Genomic DNA, 22,165 nt, shown 5'->3' on the forward strand with positions numbered 1-22,165 from the left:
CTCCTCACTGAATGGTGGGAGTCAGTTCCCAGGCTGGGTGTTGAGTGCTGAGCCTTGGTGGGTGCCAAGCCTCTGTGACCAGGCTGGACTTCCTGTGGAGCTTCATCCCTCTGGATGGTTTGCATGGGAAGGATGTTTCCCCCATGAGTATCTGGCATGGTTGCTTGCCCCAAATCCTGTCCCAAATCCTTCAGGACTCACTTCCCAGTGGTTCTTTTCTAGCATGGAATACAGGTCTGGCTCTCGAGGTCTTTCTGCTTGCAGGTGGCAAGTGAGTAACATCTGTGGTGAGTCCCACTGTCTGCAGGAATGGATTTGGGAAATCCAGACATTCCCAGTGGAAATCCCCTCTGCCTGAGCTGACTTTCCCTCACTGCAGGAGAGGGGGATGCCACCAGGGTCAGTCTGAGACTTTCTTCAGTAGTGATTCATCCAGCCCCGGCAGGATGGGACTGAGCAACCAATCCTGCTGTCCTGCATCCCAAATCTTTGCTGTGAGCTCAGTGGCTCTGAGGAGCCGGAGCCAGAGCAAGGGCACCTTGCTCTGGGGGTGCCAAGGCTGAGCAGCTCATGGAGGCTACTTTCCTGTCCCTCTGGTTCCCCTGGCTGCACCCCATGCGTGTTCCTGTGCTGCTCCATTGCAGGGCTCTGATACTTCGATGCTCAGTCCCTCTCTGCCCCGTTTGCACCTGCAGGTCCTTCCATCCTTTTCTTAAGGTGTTTGGTGTTGCTGGGCCTGCTTTTACCACTCATCCCAGTAAGTCCTTGCTGGAGCAGCTGGTTCCCAACTACTCAGGGAGAAGACAAAGCCCTGCCTGTGCCCTGTGAGCACTGGACAACCAGCATGGCAGGTCCTGGCAGAGCTGCTCATTCCTGCCCACTCTCTTGGGTGCTTCCATCTGGGGCTGTCTGGCTGTTTCTAATTCAGCACTAGTGGGAAGCATTTCTATGGAACATCTCCTGCTTCTCAACCACCTCCAGGCCTCAGCCTGCTGCCAGCTGGCCCCTGGCCACCAGGATGCTCCTGCCGCCGGAGCAGTCTGGCTGCAGCGAGGAGGGGGGAGGAGAGGTGCCCCACAGGCTCCCACTGCTGAGGAACATGCTCTGACAACAAACTTGCCTCACCTTGCAAGAGCCAACTTGGCCGTGCTGGTTGCGGCAGCAAGTCCAGCTTGTCCCTGTGGGAGAAAGAGTTGGGAAACTTTCCTTACAGGAATTCAGACACGCAAGGAACATCAGCGGCTTCTTGGCAATGAGAAGCAAATAAGGCTGCTGTCCCGGTGTGGGAAGCTAAGGATGCTGCCAGGTCTCCAGACCTGTCCATGCCAGGCTGGGTGTGTGGGGAGCACTCAGATGTGGGAAGTCACTGCATCTGTGATATGATGTGTGTGAGCTCCTGCGAAACTGGGATTTTCCTGCATGCTGGATGTGGCTGGAGATCCCCTCGCCCTTGCTGTGGGGGGGCTGGGATGCAGTGGGCATTGATTGGCTCTCGCTGCTTTCCACTGGAACTGTTGCAGTCCTGCTCCCTACCTAGGGATGTCTCAGACCCCAGTGACCCTGACAACCTATTTTGGCTTTTGCCTCACAGTATCGTGCCTGGATCCGCCGTGACTATGGCAGGAACCCATTCCAGGACCAGGAGGAGCTGCAGCGCTTGCTGGGCCAGCAGAAGCAGGGGCAGAAGGAGCAGCAGCTGGGGAGCTCCTGGTTCCACTCTGCAACTCCCACCTACCCACCTCCCTGCCACACCGGTGGCACTGGCGGCAGCAGATGGATGAACAGATAAGCAGCCGGCTGCTCTTGGGCAGGCATTGGCCTTGGGGCTCAGAAAACTCACTTCCCTTTGCCAAGCACCTCTGGGGGTTCATGTCTGGGGCAGAAAGCTGCCAGCACCGGCTGTGGGCTCCAGGGCTGGAGGGACAGGACTTGCAGACCCCCCTCTTGGCTGCCAGTTTAGTGTGTACCCCTGGGCAAGCCAGTTAATTGGTGACAGTGTCTTGTTCTGTCCTGTTCCTCCATTCCCGATGGATCATGGCCACTTTCCATCCTCAGAGCAGCAGCCAGCCCTGTCCCTCTCTCTGGTATCTCGATCCCTGGATGCTTCTCTGGTGGGGCATAGGAATGGTGATGCAGACATTGGAAAGCCACAGTGGGATGAGATGGAGAGAGGCCACCTTGTTCTCTGCTTTGCAGTGACACTGGGGCCAATGCAGCTTGCCCTGAGGAGGGAGGGATGAATCCCGGGTGTGGAGATGCTGCTTAGCCCTATCTGGCACCCAGAGGGGTGGGGAGAGAGGCTGGGGGCTCCGGGGGCTGCAGATGCCCCTCGATGTTCTTGGACTTTCCTGGTCCAGCCTGTCCTTGGCAAACATCTGTCTGGCATTTTTCTTAACCCACCCCCAGGGAGTGGGGAAATCCAGCAGTGCTGGAGGCTGCCTGTCCCACTGCTTCCATCCCCAGAGCCAGAGAGGTTTTGGGTTTTCCCTGAGCCTGATCTGAATGTCCCTGTTTGCAAAAGAAGCCAACTGCTTGGTTGGACTCAGTCAACCCATGGACCAGTTTAATGCTGTCCCTTTCCTACAGCATTTTTAAAATCAAAAGATCATGACCATGTCCCGCTTTTCATCCCAGATTCATTTCCAGGACTTTCATTGGCAGGACTCCCGCTATCCATCCTACAAGAAAGGGGTCTCATCCCATTGATTCAGCCCTTCCTCATGGAAACCTTCAACCCTTCCATGCCACTTTGGCATTTTACTATAAATACCTTGTTTGGCTTCTCAAAAATATCTGTTCTGAAATTCCTTCTGAGAAAAAAGGCATTAAAAATATTTCTAGGAATTCTCTTAATGAAAACTTCTGGGTACTCGAAGTGTAACAGCATCAGCGATGACTCACCCAAATCCTAATAAAGAGAAGAGTGATTAAAACCACGAGGATGGCTGGACTTGATTTGTGGTATTCCTAGTGGGAATAGAGAGATGGACTGACATGACTGCTCTGCTGGTGTGTCCTGTTTCCCATTTTCTTGATGAGAACTACCAGCAAAATTCAAAGTTTTAGAGACTCAGTGTCTAGCCATTATGTATAAAATTCTGGGGAAAAAAAAAAAGGAGGCTTTTCACACCTTTTTCAGGGGAGAAAAGGGTCCCTGTGGCTGTTATTCCACATGGAAGTAATGCCATGGCTTGTGCCTGCAGCTTGCTCTGTGTGGGAAAGCAATTAATGAGATCAAGGCCCATAAATGCTGTTGATGGAGTGGACTGAAGGGCGGTTGATCAAACTGGATCAATACTGGATTTAGAGCCTCTGTTATCATTTCAGGAAGCAGAAAAATGGAACTTGCACACAGGAAGAAAAAAGAGAAGAAAGTGGGTTTCTGGTGTTAATAGGAAGTCATTGGAGATGGGTGATAACAGAGATTAGGTCTGCAGTAGGTGTGATAACCTCCACAGAGTGCTGTCTATGCTGTCCCTGCTCCAGCCTGAATGGCCATGTCCTTCCTGTCCCACAACTGCCCATCCCAGGATTCAAACATTCCCCAAAAAACTGTGGCACCAAAGCAAAACTTGGAAAAATCCCCCAGAGTTGGGGAATCACAAGGGTTGCTCCCTGTAAACTGCAGCATCCCCTATGCCTGGCATCACAGCAACAACTGTGCCCAAACAGCATCTAAACCAATCTGTGAAGTGACCCAGGCGAATACACATATTTTTCCACTCTGACCCACATCACTGGGACCTGTGGTGGCTTTAGGCTTTCTGGGAGCTGGAATGCAAGCCCTGGGGCAGGTAAAACCGGGCTGATTTCCACTCCTTTCTGCATTGCAAAGAGCACTGCACACTTGGTTGCTCAGCTCTCCTGTGCCACATCAGCTTTCCCAGAAACCTGGTGCCTTTGGCGCAAGGAAAATCACTCCACTGAAACGTGAATGAGCTTCCCAGGGTGTTGTTCACACACAGGGAAATAGCTCGAGAGAAATTCCGGCTCTGCTGCTCCCCCTAGGCATCCACATGTTCTTTTGCCAGCCACGGGCAGGGCTATGGGGCATCTCACTCCCAGCCTAAACTAAGTGCCTGAAAACCCATTTTAAGGGAGTTATTATTTTATCCTCGCTCCAGGGAATTTAGATTTTGCCTTTCCAGGCTGCCTATGAAGTGGAAGAACCAAAATGAAGCTGGAAGTGACAGGGTTACCCCACTCCATTGCAATCAGTCTCCAGGTCTTTGGTCTTCAGATGGGATGGAGAGGCTTGATTATATGAACACTCTTTAAAATATCCTGAATTTGCCAGAACTTCTACAAAATAAACAGTTTTTGGCAGGGGTGTCTCCATCTGGCATGAGGAGGCAGGATTGGTGTTGTGAGGGACAGTGATACAAACCCTCTGCAAACAAGCTTAACTTTTTTTTTGGTCAAAAAAGAGAATTAATCCTCCTGATTGTATCTGGTTGTAAAAGATGTTTTTGGCTGTTCCCAAATCTCATGGGGAGGACTCTGATGAGGATCAGTTGGGTGTTTAAAAACAAGGACTGTTACAGCCGTTCTTTACTAGAAATGACAGGAAAGGCTGTGCACCTCGGATCTTTACTTTTATTAAACCATCTGTGCAGCTCCATACATTTCCCATTTCTCTGTATTACCCACATGGGAGTAATTATGGTTTTCTTCCAAGAAATCTGAGTGTAATCTGGTAATCTCGAAAAAAAACCCCTCTGAAGTCAGGCTGAAGATGGTCCTTCATGCTCTGCTATGGCCAGAGGCCCTGGCTGGGCATGGCCAGGCTGGGCTGGGGGAGCTGGGCACGGCCAGGGCACTGAGTCTGGCTGGGGAACAGTGAGAATGGCCAGGACGGGGAGAGGGGGACTGAGCCAGGACTGTGGATTGATCCAGGATGGAACTGGAAGCTACCAGAGAATGGATTGAACTGGAATCAGAAGACTGACTGGGGGCAGGGGATGGACTCATCTGGGATGGGGAAGATTGGTCTGGGGCTGGGGAGGGACCAATTTGGGATTGGGAATGGGCTGATCTATGACTGGGGAGACCAGCTGGAAACTGGGGAGTTTGGTTGGAAACAGGTGGAGGACCAGTCTGAAACTGAGGAGAGTGCTCTGGGACTGGGGATGGAATGATCTGGGACTGCGAATGGAACAATCTGGTAATGAGGCATGACTGAGCTGAAGTGGGGATGGACCGATTTGGGATAGAAGAGATTGGTCTGTGACTGGGGAGGGACCAGTCTGGGACTAGGGAAACTGATATGGGACTGGGGAGACTGGATGGGACTGGATTGATCTGGGACTGGGGAGACTGGTCTGAAAATGGGGAAGGTTGATCTGGTGCTGAGGATGGATTGATCTGGGACTGGGGATATTGATCTGAGACTGGGGATGGACTGATCTGGGACTGGGCATGGACCAGTCTGGGACTGGGGAAACTGGTTTGGAACTGGAGGTGGACTAATCTGAGACAGGGAAGGCTGGTCTGGGGCTGGGGAGGGACCGACCTTGGCGAGGCTGAGCTCAGCCCGGTGCGGATCACCACCGGAGACGAACCGGCCCGAGACTGACCCGGGACATGGGCGGGTCACCCCGGCCCCGCCCCGCCCCCTGCCGGATACGCCCCGCCCCCTCCCACGAGGCCCCGCCCCCCGGGGGTCAGCTGATTTCGGGGAAGGCCGCGCGCTTTAGAGAAAGCGGCGCGGGTCGCGCGCGCCCCGCCGGGCGGCTCCCCATTGGTCGGGGCCGTGTCGGGGAGGCGGCCTCCCATTGGCGGAGCCGCGCCAGGGCGGGTTCGATGCCGGCCCCTCCCCGCCGGCCCCTATATAAGGCGGGGGCGATGGGCGGCGCGGGTGCGGCACCGGGAGCGGGACGGGAGGGACTGGGAGGGACCGGGAGGGACCGGAGCGGCGCCGGGCAGGTATCGGCACCGGGCAGGTATCGGCACCGGGCGGGTATCGGCACCGGGCGGGTATCGGCACCGGGCAGGTATCGGCGCCGGGGGGGTATCGGCACCGGGCGGCGGGAGGGCAGGGACCCACACCGACCCCTACCCCCACTGCCCGCGCGCCTCTGGGCTGCGGGAAAGGACAGGGGGGTTTCGAGACCGTGGTGATGAGGGGCGAACGCCGCCCGGTCCTTGTGGTCCGCTGCGGGTCGCGGGAAGCGCTGCCCCCGTTGCCCCGGGGCACAGCCCGGGATGGGCGGGTTGGAGCTGCGGTGCTGGACCGCAGGGGGATGGTTCGGGGCTGCCTCTGGCGGCCGGTCCCCCCGAGTAGGGAGGTGGGGAGGTCTCCTTGCCCATGTCCTGTGCGTGTTGGCTCGCGTGGGTGGTGGCAGCCTGGGGGGCTTGTTGAGCCTCTCGGGGAGCGGAGATGGAGCTGCGGCCTCTGGCAGTGACGAGAAGAAGGTTTCTAGAAAATGAGGTAACTTAGAGTCCCATTTCAGCAGGATTTTTGAGGTTCTTAGTGTGACAGGTTTGGTGCAGGAGCCCCCAGAGAGGCTCTGTGTACCCCCATCCCTCCAGGGATGATCTGTGCTGTGTCCTTTGGAACATCCAGCTGGGATCCAGAGTTGTGCCCTCGATGGTGTTTTGGCTGTTGCTGTTGGTTCTCACGATCTCTAAAAGCAGAGTTTGTGCTGTGGATGGCCAAGGGCATCACTGTGTCCTGCTGGGCAGCCGTGTAGAAGGGACAGAAGTTGGTGGCACAGGGCTGGTGGGAGCCCATAGGAGCAGCTGTGTCTCAGGCTGTGCTGAGAACAGCCTTATTTTCTCCCCAGATCTTCCAATGGAGAAGTAAATAACGAATGAGGGAGAGGGGGTCCTGTAAAATTTGCAGGGGGGCTGTGAGCCCAAAATGCTTAGAGAGCTGATCCTGGGGCTGCTGGTCACTTCTGCCAGGCCACCAGCTCCTGCAGGTCATAGCATAGAGGTGACTGGGGGTGCAGGGAGGGTTGAGCCTGGAACTTTGCTTCCAGCTGGGTGGAGAAGCTTTCTCGTAGGTCCTTCATGAAATCACCCAGTGATTTTTGGCTAAAAATGGCCTGAGGTCCCCAGCAAGGGTGGTTTGGCCTTACCCTGCTCCATCCTGGCATTGTCCCTCTATTCCAGAGGTTGGCTGTGTGTTCCTCATACCTGTGGTGACTTGGGATGCTGCTTGGAATCAGCACCTGCTCCCCAAATAGGTAGTGCCTGGTGAGAGGGGCTGCTTCTCCTCTGGGGCAGATCCTTGTGCCAAGACCAGGGACAGCTCTAAGACCCATCACTAATGCTGTGTCTGCCCTGGAATGTCCTGTCTGCTGTCACTTGCTCAGGTGCTTTAATCCCCATCCATCTGCTTCCTATGTGACTTATCCCCCAGCAAAATAGGAGTAAGCAGAGCACCAATTCAGCTGGTTGTGTGAGCAGAGCTTCGATAGAGCTGGAGAAAGAATTTGTAGCAATTCAGAGGAAATTGTCTTGATTTTTGTCACTGTGAAAGAAGCAACAGTGGGTATTTTAGTCACAGAATTATAGAATAATGAAATCCCACAGTGGTTTGGGTTGGAAGGGACCTTAAAGATCATTTCATTCCAACATCTTGCCATGGGCAGACATTGACACGTGGGACTCTCAAAGATGCCAGAAGCTTCTTGACCCTGCAGGCAGTGCCACTGCCAGCTGTGCAGGGGGCAAACCAGCCTGATCCCTGTGCCCCAGCTGTGGTGGGATGGTCCTGGGAGAGCTAACAGGGCTTGGACCTCTCCCCCCACCCAGGATGTGTGATCGGAACGGCGGCCGGCGGCTCCGGCAGTGGCTGATCGAGCAGATCGACAGCGAGATGTACCCCGGGCTCATCTGGGAGAACGAGGAGAAATCCATGTTCCGCATCCCCTGGAAGCACGCTGGGAAGCAGGACTACAACCAGGAGGTGGATGCTTCTATTTTCAAGGTAGGGGCAGATATTTGATGCCTTTTCTCGGTGAGTTGCAGTCTCTCTGATGCTGTTTTGTCCCCTTGATGAGTCCCACTGGTGGGATGTGTCCATGATGAGTCTGTTTTGCATCTCTAACCCTTGCAGGAGGTGCTTCACCCTGCAATTGGTCTCCCAGGCTATTTTGGGGGTATTTATTCCTTTCTGTCAAATGTTGGTACCAGTTTTGGTACCAAGAACTTCAGCACAGCCCTATAACAGCACCTTGGAGAGGCTCACAGCCCCATCCAGAGCTGCTTTTTGAGACCAAAAACCAGTTCATGCAGGTTAACTAGGTTTGCTTTCATCATATTTGAATCCAGGTCTTACATGAGAAGGAGCTCAGTGTGTTCATTTTGACCTACTCTAAACTTGTCAGCTTTTCTTGATAAAAGGTTGGATTTATAAAAAAACCCAAAAACCTAAAAAGACTTTGCCAGGAGGGAAGGAAGGATTTCACTGAAGCAGGGGGGATTTCCAGTTTAGGGTTAAAATGGGAAAATTCCTTACTAAAAAAGGAAGGTCAGGTCTTACCCAGGAATTCCCTTCCCTCTGCCCCCACTCCCAAATATCTGTACTGGTGAGGGAGTTTACTTTCAGGGCAATGACAGCTGGTTAGCAGCTGTTTTGGGAGCACTGAGTTATGAGGATGGCATTGAATTAATCACCTGAAGATACAGAAAGAGCTATTAAAAAAATATGTATATTTAAAAAATACCTGTTTTGCAATCTCCCTTCAAGGGTATTGAAGGGTATCTATTCTCCTACCAAAAGCACAAATTATGCTCTGATCTTAAAGGGAAACTAACTTTCCTTTATTAGTCAGGAACTGGAAAATGAAGTTTATTTTGATTTTTATTTGAGGTGTTACTGAGTTATTAGGAACAACACTTTCAGCAGTGATTCCTCAGATTCCCAGTATTTCGATTTGGTGCAGGGATGAAGCCACATATTATGATCTTGACCTCTGCTTTTTTAAAACCTGAGTTTTAAAAGAGTTTTCTGCATCCCTGGAGCAGGTAGTGCTGCCCTACACCCAAATACCCACCCCCAGGTGTGGGGGCTGTGCATCTGTCTGCAGTCTAGGAGTGAAACAGCAAATACCCATGGGATGGTTGGGAGGGGGCAAGGGGCAGAGCAAGATGCAAAATGTTCTTTGCAGCCCCAGCTTCTTCCTCCTTGGGGTTGAGAGGGTTTGTAGAGCTCAGGTGGAGGATTACTTTCTCTTTTTTTCTGTTGTTGTTCTGTGCTTTAGGCCTGGGCTGTCTTCAAAGGCAAGTTCAAAGAAGGTGACAAAGCTGAGCCGGCCACGTGGAAGACGCGGCTGCGCTGTGCTTTGAACAAGAGCCCTGACTTTGAGGAGGTGACAGACAGGTCCCAGCTGGACATCTCTGAGCCCTACAAGGTCTACAGGATCGTGCCAGAGGAGGAGCAGAAATGTGAGTGCCCCAGTGAAGGACTGAACCCTGTTGTGGGTCCATCTGTAACCAGGGACTCGTGCTGCTGACCTGTGTCTGAGCAGAGCTTCCTGACCAGACCCTGCTCTGGGGCCGTGTCTCTTTACTTGTCCTGCTTTGCAGATGTTCCCATGTCACTGTGGTGCCAGGAGGGGAGGAGGAAGGACAGGCTTGTTTTTCTAACCCCCTAAACAGCTACTTAGGGGACAACTGCAGCATTGTGTAAGCTTCCATCCCCTAAGGATGTTGTAGGGGCAAATCCCATATCCTTCCCTGCTTGAGGGAGGTTTGTGAGCCCAAACCCCTTGTCCTCCCAGTGCCTGCCCTGTGTAGATGGTGGGGAGCTGCAATTAATCCCTCTCTTGGTGGAGGAGCAGCAATTCTGCAGAGCTGCTGTGGTGTCTGGTGTGGTGCAGGTCACACTAAGTATATCTCTATTTGTGGTTAGGGGTGTGTGTATGTGCTTTTTCCTTTTTTATTTAAGTTTAAAATTTGCAAAAAAATAATTTTGTTGTCAGGAAATCTGCCTTTAGCATCTCTGTCTCCTCCAGCCTGTTCACACAGGGGGCTGTGCTGCCTCTATGCAAATGGCACTGAAGGTTCCCACCAGCAGCATGACTGCACTGGGGTGGCTGGTGGAAAAAAAGAGAAGCAGCAGCAGCCCCAGTCTCTGGGGTGCTCAAAAAAACCCCCAAACCTCTCCTCTGCTCTAGCTCTGTCTCTGCTACCAGCCAGAATTTTGATTTGCCTTGCTGCTGCTTGCTGTGCAGTGGGACAATGGGTTATAAATTTAATTTTTGGTCCTAAAAAGCAGCTGTGGAGGGGGCTGTGAGCCTCTCCAAGGTGCTGTTATGTGGCTGTGCAGTAGTGTGGTTCTTGGTTTTATAACTTTTGTGGAATGAAAGGTTTTTAAAGCTCATTGTTGAGAGGAGGTGTGTGTGTCCTCACTGCATCCCTGCCTCTCCTTCCAGGCAAAGCAGGTGTTGGCAATGGGAGCAACCTGAATGATGTCACGGAGATGGACTGCAGCTCCTCTGCAATCGATGACCTCATCAAAGAGGTAAGTCCTCACTGTGGCTGCAGGTCACCTGGGCTGGAGGGGCACTGATGGGCCAAGTTGTCTGATAAAGCATTGTCTCCCAAAAATTCAATCTGCAAAGCTCTGGGGATCAGCAGTGCTGGATTCTGCAGCTCATCCCTGTGAGCCAGCATCAGGATGTGGCTATGATGAAGCTTCTGCTTCTGATGGGCATCTGGGTGGGTGAGACCTTCACTAGGGGATGGAGTCTGTGTCACAGCTCTGTTCCCCTTCTCAGCCATGTCAGATCCAGCTGCTTCTGCTCAGTAGCTCTTGAGGGTGTTATTCGAGTGTACAACCTGGGCAATGCCAAACTTGGTCTTTCCAACCCAAAAAATTCATTGGCATCCTGCTGGCATTGCCATTTGGACTCTCTCTGAGTGCTGCAAGCACCTCGCTGGAGGGCAACTCTGCCCAAGGCATCAAACCTGCTCTGATCTCGTTATTTGGTCCTCCATAGCCCCCCTGTGTGGATGAATACCTGGGGATCATCAAGAGGAGCCCCTCACCCCCCCAGGAGACCTGCAGAAACCCCCCAATACCTGACTGGTGGGTGCAGCAGCCCAACTCTGGTAAGTGGCTGACAGTGTGTGGTGTCTGGGGTGGGAAAAATCTCCTTGTGCAGTGATATGTAACAGACAGCAGCTGCATTTTGTCTTTCTTATTAAGAATATCTAAACTGGGAGTTTTTGCTGGCATCTTCTGTGTCGGAGCTGGGAAGCCTGGGACAGAAAACCAAGGGGGTGGTGGGGGGAAATAGGGGGAATTGGGGTTTGGGAAATGGGCACGTAGGCTCAGTTTGACTTTCTCTGCCTGCAGCGTTGCCCCTGATGAATGGATACTCTGGCTATGAGCAGTATCATTCAGGTAAGGCACCTCACCTGGACATTGGATACCTCTCTGGGGTTCAGCCTCTGTGTGTGGTGGCAGAAGGTACCCCTGACTCTGCTCCTTGCCTTGAGAGGGAGGCTTTGCTCTGGGTTTAGGAGGTGCTGCACCCTCCTGATTATCCACAGGGTTTTCACACTGAGCAGAGACACATCCTACCTGGTGTTCTGTGGCCCTGGTGTGGGTGCTGTGCTGGGATGTTGGGATGCTGGGATGAGATGTGCCTTTGGTGTGGGGGGATCTGCCCACAGCAAGGAGAGGGAGTTCCATATATTTTATGGCCATAAGCTAAACCACAAGAAGTTCCACCTCAAGATGAGGAAGAACTTCTTTCCATTGAGGGTGGCAGAGCACTGGAACAGCTGCTCAGGGAGGTTGTGGAGTCTCCTTCTCTGGAGACATGCCAAACCCACCTGGATGTGTTCCTGTGTCACCTCCTCTGGGTGACCCTGCCTTGGTAGGGAGGTTGGACTGGAGGATCTCCAGAGGTCCCTTCCAACCCCAATGATTCTGAGATATTGGGAGCTCTCACTTCTGACCAGCACTGTACCAGTCTAAATGCCCTGGGGGAGATGTCTCTTCATCAAGTGAGACTTGCTCCCAGGAAATTTTGCTGCCCTCACAGAGTTTGGGCATTGCAGTGAGGAGCAGGCACGCTTTGCCTTCTCCTGATGAGATGTCTGTGCCCGTCACCTTCCAGGTTACTCCCAGATGGTGATCAGCTTCTACTACAGCGGGAAGCTGGTGGGCCACGTCAGCACCTCGTGCTCTGAGGGCTGCAGGATCGCTCTGGGCCAGCCCTCTGGCCACGGGGAGAAGCTCTATGCCCCGGATGCCCTGGAGCACGTCCGGTTCCCCTCGGCTGATGCCATCCCGAACGACCGCCAGAAGCAGATCACCAGGAAGCTCTTTGGACACCTGGAGAGGGGTGTTCTGCTGCACAGCAACAAGCAGGGCATCTTCATCAAGAGGCTGTGCCAGGGCAGGGTCTTCTGGAGCGGGAACACCGTGGTCTACAAGGACAGGCCCAACAAACTGGAGCGGGATGAGGTGGTGAAGATATTTGACACCAACTTGTTCTTCAGAGGTTTGTAGGAGCCTCCTGTTCTTCCTTCTTTACATTAGGACCTCTGCCCTTTCCTCTGGGAAATAAATCCCTGAACTAGTTGATTTGAGCTGATCAGCCAACAGATGTGGTGAACAACCATGGTGGGAAGGAGTGGAGTTGGGAAACCTTGAGGAGGGGGAAGGAGGAGATGGGGTGAGGGGGGTGGTCCCCATGACTCTGCCCAGGAACTTCTCCCTGGAGAAGGTAAAGCAGTTCTGGGATCCCAAAGCCTTGGGACAATGCATAAGGAATTTCTGGAGCCTGCACCCAGTGAAGGATCCCTTTGGGCCATATAGTGGGGTTGAAAGGGTAGAGCTCTTTTTCCTTGGGGCACTTTGAAGTCATCACTGCCCAGGAACTGATGGGTTCCCTGAGTGCTCTGAATGAGTAGGTGATGCTACCAGATCTGGGAAGGAATAACCTGGTGTTTTGGGTCACTTGGCAAATTTGTCCCAGTTGGAGTCTTGGCATAACAAAAGTGGCTTTTCTTGAGCCCACAGCTTCCTTTCACAGCAAAGGGTGGTTGATCCCAGAGCTGTGTAACCAGGGCTGGCAGCTTCCCAGTGTTGCCCTCTCCTTGCAGAGCTGCAGCAGTACTACAACAACCAGGGCCGCTTCCCAGACAGCAGAGTCATGCTGTGCTTTGGAGAGGAGTTCCCAGACACTGTGCCACCAAGGTGTAAGCTCATCCTTGTCCAGGTATGGAGAGTTGGGGGGAAAAAGGGTAATATGGTTGAGAAAAGGTGGGAATTTTGACAGCAGAGCTCCATGAATAGAGCTCTAATTTCAAACCCCAGAGCCGCAGGGAATTTGGGTGCCTGAATTGGTGAGGTGGCAGGTGTGATGTGAGTGTTGGCTTATCCACAGCCTCCTGAGAGGTGCTTGGGCTGTTTCTTGTCAGATTCCTTGATCTGGGTGGATCTTGTTTGCAAACAAAGCTCCTGAATGGTAAAAGCTTTTCTAAACAGCTGTAGAAAATCATCTCTTCCTCCTGCTCCTGCTTCTTGGTACTGGGACCTCTTCCCTTTCCTGTGGGAAATGGGGAAGTAAATCCCTGATTTAGGCTGATGAGCCATCAGATGTGGTGAACAACTGTGGTTGGCAGCAGTGGGGTTGGGGAACCTTCAGGAGGATGAGGGAGGGGGTGGGATGAGGGGGTCAGTCCTCATGGCTCTGCCCAGAAATTTCTCCCTGGAGGATCTGCAGCAATTCTGGGGTCAAAAAGCCTTGGGGCAGGGGGTTACTGGAGTCTCTTAGGCCAACCAGGCTGCAGCAGTGGGGACATGACACAGAGGGCACAAGGAGGGTGTTGCATCCCTCCTTGAGCAAGGAGAGACTCACCAAGTCTGTGAGGTCCTGGAGGGGGCTTTACATGGTCAGAGACTGATCCTGTGCCTCCCTGCACAACTTTCTGACCTGGTCACCTCCTACCTTGGGTGTCTGCACCAGAGGATCACTCTGTGTGCTGGGACACCCCCAAACCTGTCCTTGCGCCCTCTGTCTCTGCTAAGAGGAGCTCCTGTGACTGCTCCTTTATTCCTTGGCTTATTGCATGGCTTTCCTTCTTGCACAGGTGGAGCAGTTGTATGTCAAGCAGGTGGTGGAGGAGGCTGGGAAGACCTGCAGCAGCAACCCCATGCTCCCCATGGCTGATGAGCCCCAGCATGACCAGGTGTACAGGATCTTCCAGGACATCTGCACGACACACCAGCGACCGCTCTTCCGAGAAAACCAACAGATTGCTGTCTGAGCCTCCTCCTCTGCACTCAGAGTGTGGTGGTTTGGGTTGATCTAGACCCAAACTAGTCCCATGAGTGCCTAAAATCCCTTTTAAGAAAAGTTGGGTTTTGTTCTTTGCTGTTTCCAGTCCAGAGTCAGTATAAATCCAGTAGTAAAAATTGCCATGAGCAAGTAGGTTGGGGGCTCAGTGTCCATTCTGCAAACAATTTATGATAAAAATGATTTTTTGTAGTCCCGGGAGTGTTTATAGCTCATGGCTGGGGGAGGAGGGAGTGTCCAAGCTGTGCAGGAAGGTCAGGGCTGGCTTTGTTTGTGTTGCCTTTGTTAATGGCCAGTCAAGCAGAACCAAAAATCAACAGCTATAACGACCTGCCCCCACGATCTGCAACCCAGACCTTGCTGAGAATAGTAATTTTGTAGGAGGTGAATCTTGGCAAAGCCTTAAAATGCTCAAATTTAGGAAATTATTTCTAGGAATCAGCTTTCCCCCTCCAAAGAGTCCTGCTGATGGAAGACAGGGTGTGCCTTCCAAGGAGAACTTCTGAAATTCCTCTTTATTTTTGCTATGAGATTTATTTTTGCTATGAGGTTTATCTTTCATAACAAAGTGTATTGAAATTTGGAAACTATTGCAGAGATTCTGTATGTAAATGTTGAATATAAGAACTATAGGAATCTTAATTTTTTCCTAACCAGAGACAGAGTTTATATAAATATATATAAATCTTTAATTTTAAAGATCGCAGCGTAGTGTGAATAGTTTGGCTTCACCCTCCCAAACACACGTGTTGGGCTCTCCCAAGCGTGACCAGGCAGCGTCATCCATGTGTAAATCCTTGTTAACCTGCTCTGTGTGTGCCCCCAGCACTGGGGATCTGCTGGGCTGTGGGGCTGGTGCCTTACAAACCAGGCCTGCACATGTGGGCGTGCCACCAAGCTGCCTATTTATTTTATGCCTGAGGTTCATTAATTGTTTTGTAATTTTTTTTTTTATTATTTCCCTGCAATTAAAGTGCTGTAATTTTGTATTTCTCTTGCAAAGTGGTTTTTGGGTGCAAGGGGTGGGATCTCAAAGCCAGTGGGGAGAGTCTGGTGTCTCTGACTTGCTTGTAATTTGGTCTTACCTGTGGTGGGGTCTGTGCTGAGCCTCTATCAGCTCCATCCTGCTCCATTACTTCCTAGATTCATCTTCTGTCAGGAAAGAGATGAATCAGAATGCTGTAATGCAATGGAGGGAAGGAAAGGATATCACTTGCAGATCCTTCATCCCAGGGAGGATGAATGTATGTCACTGCTCATCTGCCACAGCACTGACCTGGATGTTCTTAGCTCTGTGCCCTGGGCTGTAATGCTTTGAGGTCACGGGATGGGATGGGGGCAGCTATTTATGGTTCTGCTCAAAGGCTTCCTCTTTTCCCTCTCCCATGGAAGTTGGGAGCATTTTCCCCTTGTCATCTCGTGGGCAGCCAAGTACATTGCAGCCATTTCCCTGTTACCCCTTCAGAGGGGAGGAAAACTGGAAATAAAAGGTAAACCTAGTGCCTTGAGATAAGAACAGTTTAATAATTTTAGGAAGAAATTCTTTAATTAAAGAAGAAATTCTTCCCTTTGAGGGGAGGGGGAAGACCCTGGCACAGGTTGCCCAGAGAAGCTGGGGCTGCCCCTGGATCCCTGGAAGTGTCCAAGGCCAGTTTGGAGCAACCTGGTCTAGTGGAAGTTGTCCCTGCCCATGGCAAGGGGTGGAATGAGATGAGCTTTAAGGTCCCTTCCAACCCAAATTGTTCTGTGATTCTAATTAAAAAAAAAAAAAAAAAGATACTTATAAAAAGGAATAAAAACCAAGAGAAATAACTGATGCACAATACCATTGCTCATCCCTACTGAGAAAAAAATTGTCTCAGTGGAAACCAGGGCACTTCTCTATCCAGGTTTCTCATGGGGCCTGGTCTAGTGGGGGTGGGTGGTGTTTGGGAACCACCAAGGGTGAGAAGGGAGCATCTACCTTGGTCAGATGAGGTCAATGTTGCAGCAGGGGCAGCTGAGCATCTGCACCCTCACCTGCCTGCACTTCAAGCCTGTGTTTGGGACAACACCTCAAGAGGTTCTGGAAGGGTGAGGACCATGTTTGAACTGTCCCCTTGCCCCAGCAATGGACAAAGGTGAACTCCAGCTCCTTCCTCACAGCAGAGTCCGCTATGTGGTCTGGGGCAGCCCTGCCAAGGGGCACAGGTAAGGAAGAACTGGTCTTCACGGGGATGATCCTGACTCAAGACACCAGGGATGCAGGCACTTTTGAGGGGGATGTCTGGAGATCCAGGCAGCTGGAGCCTGAGTCCCCTTAGAAGATGCTGAGGAGGTCGATGCAAAACTGACCTCTCTACTTGGGTAGCAGAAAAGTGCTGCTCTGCTGATCTGCCTTTCTCTGTGAATGACAGAGCCCTTCCCAAGCATGAGTGTGTCCACAGGACACAGTCAAGGTGTGAGGACCCTGACCTGAGGTGAGTTGACCACAACTCATGGCTGCCAAGAGGCTCTACATCTGCAGCTGTTTTGGGGGGGGGGGCAACTCAGCCTTCACAGTGAAGCCTCCCTAAAAAAATCAAGTGTTCAGCTCTTGTGGGACTTGAAGCTGAGCCCCCTGCAGTTACAGCCTCTGTCCCAAAGAGCTATAGGTACACAGTGGACAACACACAATTTACAGCACCAAAAAGTGCCCTGGGATGGGAGAATCAGCTTGAACTTTGTGATCAAACATTAGGATTAAGGGAGGCCCTGCATCTGTGCTGCAACCATGTTGGTGGGATGCTTGTCGTCCTGCCTGTGTCCCTGTGCACATTCCTTGCAGGCATTACAGAACCTGGATTTGGTGCTTGTGAGTGGAGATGGCTGAAGACCAAAATTTTTGAGGATGCACCAGGATCCCAGTGAAATGGAGCCCCCAACTCCTGTAAGCTCCTATGGGATGCTTGGTTACAGAGGTGGGGATGGCACCCTGTGGGTGCACTATCAGCATCCATCTGAGCCTTTCTCTGCTCCTCTGAGGACCATCACGGTGTCCCCCATGGGGTTTAATCCTGATCCAGCCCTTGGTGGAGCATGAAGAAGACTCACCCCCCTGTGGGTGAGGTGCCTGGCAGGGGGAGGTGGGAGCAAGGCACCCACTGTAGTCTGTGTTGGAACAACAGGTGCCCACTTGTGAAACACGTGATGGGCTGGAGGCTGGGACACAAGAAACACCACTCGTGGTTTCCCCAGATGTGCTGAGCCAAGTCCTTCCTCAGAAACCACCATTCTGTGCTCGCCTGGAGCCACCTGCTTTGTGTTCAGGGCTCTTTCAATTTCCACCTCAAGACCACGGAAGAGCCGTGGGGAGCGGGGGTACCTTTTGTTGCACTGGTTATTTTTAGTGTTGTCATCGTGTTTCAGAGCCCAGAGCCTGGTTTGGGACCTTAAACCAGCACCTCAGCTCCCATCCCAAACAGCTTCCAAGCTGTGTCCAAAGAGGAGATACCTGCTGGCTGTGGAGGGACTGGAAGGGAAACAGTGGACAGCATTGTGTGGCAGAGGAGGGGTGCAAGAGGGATAATGCAGTGGGTACATGACTGTGGGCAGGGGTCTCTTTTGCTCAGTGCTCAGGTAGGACTTGCAGCAGTATTTGGTTTGGGCTTAATACCTGGCCCGAGCTGGATTTCCCCATCCTGAAACTCATCATGAGGGAAGCCTCTGAGGCTGAAACTCCAGCAGACTGGAGCTGATTTTGAGGTAACAGCATTCCTTCCACATGGGGATGGTCTGGCCCAGACTCAAGGCGGCCTTTGTAAAATTGCAGGAGAAATTTCTGCACTTCTCTCACTTTTCCTGCAAGCCTCTGGCCTGGGAAGCTGCTGGGGTCTGTAAGTGTCCCAACCCAGAGGCAGCACCTGCATCCCAGGCACCCATCCCTGCACTGTGCCTGGCCCCGGGCAGCTCCGGTGAGCTGCTGGTGCAGCCGTGCCCTGGCTTAGTGGTTTTGGGTGACCGGTGACTCAAATACTTTCGTTGGTTTCTGTTCATTTGGGTTCTTCTCTATTGCCTCACTGAAGTGAAACCTCAGTGCCTGCTGCCGACTCTTCTTCGTCAATGGCTTGTCCGCTGGCAAGTCCCAACAGTCACCCAAATCTGTGGCTGTGGAAGCCATCCCCACACACTGGGAATGATGCACCCACTGCATACAGCATCTGTGCCACAGGCTGCATCCCCTCTTCTGAATGGTCCTCAGTGCTGTAGCAGCATTGTGGTGGCATGAATGAGCAGCTCAGAGGCTGCTGTCCCTAAAGCTCTATTTTGGTGGTTTCCTACACCTTGAGCACATGTTGGAGTCGGAGCAGTAGTATCATTACACTCCTGACTGATGTGGAGATATTTCCTTGCTTTTCAGGGAGGCCAATCCAGGTAACAGGACCTGCTGCTCCTCTAGAGAGGGCTGCAATCCCTGCAGGCACGGGAAGGTACTTCCTGGGAGATGCCCAGGCTAACAGACTCCTGTTTTCGGGAGCAGCAGGTTTCATATGGGAAGGAGAGCAGAGCTTGGTTTGCATGAAGGAAGACTGACCTTAACTTGCAGGAGATACATTGTTCTCACACGCATGTCTGAAGAGGAGCAAGGTGCTTATCCAATCGTCCTATCAGCCAGTACAGAAGGGTTGAATCAGGGCAAATAATGTGGGAAGACCCTTCTCTAAAGTCTTCCAACATAAAGGCATCTACTCCATGGTGAACACTTTGATTTTTAGGTGCTGCAAAGAACATTATAAATGCTGTAGCCACGCCTGATGTTTTGCTCACTGGCTCAGGGACATTATTTGGGTTCAAAGTCAACTTTATTTACTCCTGAGATTTCTCATGAGTAGAAGTCAGTTGTGCCAGTGGGAATCATTTTCCTTGGGAGAAAATGAACCTGATTATATCCTGCAGCATTATCAGTCTTGTTCAGAACACGTGTCTGTAGTTTCCCAAGACATGCCCCTCTCCAAATGCCAAAAGCACCGCTGCATGTGGCTTCAGGATAAGAAGCTGGTGTCCATGAGGACAACTAGTGTGTACCCCTTCCTTGCACACACCTGAAACACAGTGTGAGGAGTTACCTAGTGACAAATCTGCATGGAGAACAGGTTTGCTGGACTGGGGAGAAGGAAGGTGAGTATTTAATCCAATTCAACCTGGAGAAAGAGGAAAAACTCTGCAGGCATCTCCCTCCAGCCCAAGGGCCAAGTGCTCTGCACAGAGAGACAACCACAGCTCAATCACAGGTCCCAGCTCACAGTTGAACTGCTCAGGAATACGACACCAACCAGCTACAGCTGCTTCCTCCAACCTGCCGCCGCCTGGCGTGGGCCCCTATAGAGGCGTTAGAAAACAAACAGTCACTTTTTATTTCTAGACACCAGGGTTTCCAACTGGTTTGATTGCTCAATGCCCCATTTCAGCACAGCAGCCTGTCCACGACGAGCATCTCTGGGCTCTTCCTGCCAGGATGTCGTAACATGGGAAGCAGCTTCCTTCGCATGGTCACTGCTGGCAGGACATCTCCTCCCTGCCCTCGGGAAGGTAGGAGAGCTGCATGGGGGCTCATACCTCCCTCTCCAAAGGGGTTCATACTCCCTTTGGATATTCTTATCATCAAGGATGATGCTTTGTGATGGAAATCTGGCAGGACAACCCACCTAGAGTTGACTTTGGTAGATCTCGAGAGACCTGCACCGTGATGTGACTGCTCGGTGTTCTAACTAGTCTTCAATTCATGCCTGCTTTGGGTGGTCACTCTGTATGTCTGCTGGAACATGGTTCATGTTTCAGACCAAGGTCTCATGAAGTCAGACCTGTGCAGGCAACACGAGGGATGTTCCAAAGGCACCTCATCAGCTCTGGACATCTCAGCTACATTGGGGCTGGCTGAAAAGAAGGAAGAGTAGGCAGTGGGAAGTGCTGAGGGTGAGGAGGCTGGAGTTGCAGGATTTCCTCGAGCTGGATTTCACTGTAAAAAGGCCTCACGCAGAGGAAAGGAGATCCCAAACTCAAGCGTGACAGCCACTTACTCTTCTGAAGCCATTTTTGACAGATGACCTCTTCCTCCTGCAAGTCCAGATACAAGGTAATGAAAACAGGCTCCACCCAAGCCACAGCTGCAAAAATAACACAGGGACAAGAAGAAACATGATGATACTTGTTCAGAACTTTGTGTTTATTATGAGACCAGGTCTGTGAAACCAATTCCAGGCTGAAGTCCCCTCCCTTCCCCCCTCCGAGTTTGCATGTGCTTAGGGGCTCTGTCCTGCTCTGAGCATATATTGTTATTGCACGTGATTTGTTTGCAATAACACAAACACTCTGATGCATTGAGGTGCCTGGAGCCTTAAAAACCAGCTGGAGCTTTTTGTGGGAGCCACAACTCACCCAGACACCAGGTAATCTGGGCCTTTGCTGCTCTTCATTAGAGTGACATGGAAGAACTTCAACTCAGTCCTAAAATGGTCATGAAAACGAGAAGAAGCAAAAGGACATTTCAGGTCATTCCACAAATAGATCTTTGCAACGTGACAATTAAAAAATAATACTCCAACCTGGAGAAACATTCCTTTTCCTTCTTTTTTCCCCATAATGGTGTTCAGAAGAGTCACTCCAGCTTTCACTGAGAGTATGATTCATGTGGGTTATGTAAAGTTTTTTTACTTGTGCTGAGTGTTTTACAGAGAACCACAAATCACAGAATCCCAGAATCGTTTGGTTTGGAAGGGACCTGAGAGATCATCTCATTCCAACCTCCGTGCCATGGGCAGGGACACCTTCCACTGAACCAGGTTGCTCAAAGCCCCAAAATGACAACCTGATTTTTAATTTTGGAGCAAGTAAACTGTGGGTTTCAATAATATCAATTTCCAACATTCTCTGGTTTCTGGTTCTTCTTCTGATGGGCTTCAGGGGAGGACTGAGGTATGTGGAAGCAGCATGGTGGTTCGAAACAAGTGATTCCCTTGTCTGTATCTTTCTGTTCTGTATTTCTCTTGAGAAGTAACCACTTCTCCTCAAGATAAATCTGGCTCATGAACACGTTTGCAGGGCACAAAAGGCAGGTTGTGTCTGCAGGTTGGTCTTCTCAGTGATCACGGCTGAAAAACAGCAAGAGAGATCATTTCGAGGAATGTTTTACACCTCTGGCCCGAAAAAGATAGACTGGTTTTACTTTGGAGGAGAGTCTGGACAACTCTTTCATAAAAATCCCGAATATTTAGAATTTTCCTGTTTGCTTTGCTATTCCTACCCAAGTTCTTGCTCTGTTTTTTTTTGTGTTTGTTCCTAAATGCTCACAATCACTGCAACCTCCCTGGGTTGATGCTGAAGTCTGGAGGTGACCCTCTCCATGGAGAGATAGGAAGAGCCTCACAGCTCTGTTTTCAGGGCCAGGGCATTTCAGGTGGAGAAGAGAAGGGACCACTTGATTGCACTTAAGGTAAGGAAGGAAAAAGCAGTAGGAAATGTTTCCTTTCGGTGTCACCAGCAAGGGCAAGGAGAGCCTGGAGGAAGGAGTCTCGTGGTGGGGAAGGTGGTCTGTGGTGTTCACCACCAAACAGGAGATCGAAAAGGTGGTAGAAAGTGAGAGATGATGATGGCTGGAGAAAAATTCATTGCTGATGCAGCAAAGGAAGTAAAGAGAGTAGGGTGAACATCTGCCATGCCATGGGCTGTCAGATGTCCACCCAGCCCTGGTGCCACTCAGACAGCACTCAATAGGTCCCTGGGGGAGGAAGGAGCAAGTGTGGCTGAATTGAACCCAAAAACTAGTAGCTGAGAGAAGCCTGGACCACATGTTGCATCTGTAATCTGGTGGGTTGTAATCTCCAGCACAGCTTTTCTCCATGGACATGTTTAATGCCCTTAACCCACTCATGGCTGTGGCAACC

At 51.5% G+C, this 22,165-nt stretch overlaps 2 protein-coding genes across 5 annotated transcripts in view; both read left to right on the top strand.

Annotated features, from left to right (window-relative positions):
• Window positions 1–21,643, top strand: part of LOC113948677 (dual specificity protein phosphatase 22-A-like) — a 32,834-nt gene extending 11,191 nt beyond the window's left edge. Inside the window, exons 8-10 of one of the 2 annotated variants that reach the window (XR_003528208.1) lie at window positions 1,592–2,002; window positions 4,545–4,546; window positions 21,631–21,643. Coding sequence is in view for 1 of the 2 variants with exons in the window: in XM_027646457.1 (XP_027502258.1) it covers window positions 1,592–1,789 (198 nt within the window). In the remaining variant the exon portion in view is untranslated. Of the gene's footprint in view, window positions 1–1,591; window positions 2,937–4,544; window positions 4,547–21,630 lie in introns of those variants that run through there. The other variant, XM_027646457.1, reaches the window with a different exon arrangement.
• On the top strand, window positions 5,909–15,247 carry IRF8 (interferon regulatory factor 8). 3 transcript variants are annotated; one of them, XM_027646451.1, is made up of 9 exons: window positions 5,909–5,925; window positions 7,762–7,936; window positions 9,213–9,396; window positions 10,386–10,474; window positions 10,953–11,064; window positions 11,312–11,359; window positions 12,081–12,467; window positions 13,072–13,187; window positions 14,062–15,247. In XM_027646451.1, exons 2-9 carry the CDS (start codon window positions 7,763–7,765, stop codon window positions 14,236–14,238), a joined length of 1,287 nt encoding a protein of 428 aa, XP_027502252.1. In that variant the 5' UTR covers window positions 5,909–5,925; window position 7,762; the 3' UTR covers window positions 14,239–15,247. The 3 variants fall into 3 exon arrangements, with proteins under 3 accessions (XP_027502252.1, XP_027502253.1, XP_027502251.1); XM_027646452.1 differs by lacking the exon at window positions 5,909–5,925 and adding an exon at window positions 6,946–7,319; XM_027646450.1 differs by lacking the exon at window positions 5,909–5,925 and having other exon boundaries at window positions 7,337–7,936.
• Window positions 21,644–22,165: the final 522 nt, after the last annotated feature.

The sequence above is a fragment of the Corapipo altera genome, unplaced genomic scaffold (assembly GCF_003945725.1).
Source record: "Corapipo altera isolate COAL_440 unplaced genomic scaffold, ASM394572v1 62, whole genome shotgun sequence".
Taxonomy (NCBI): domain Eukaryota; kingdom Metazoa; phylum Chordata; class Aves; order Passeriformes; family Pipridae; genus Corapipo; species Corapipo altera.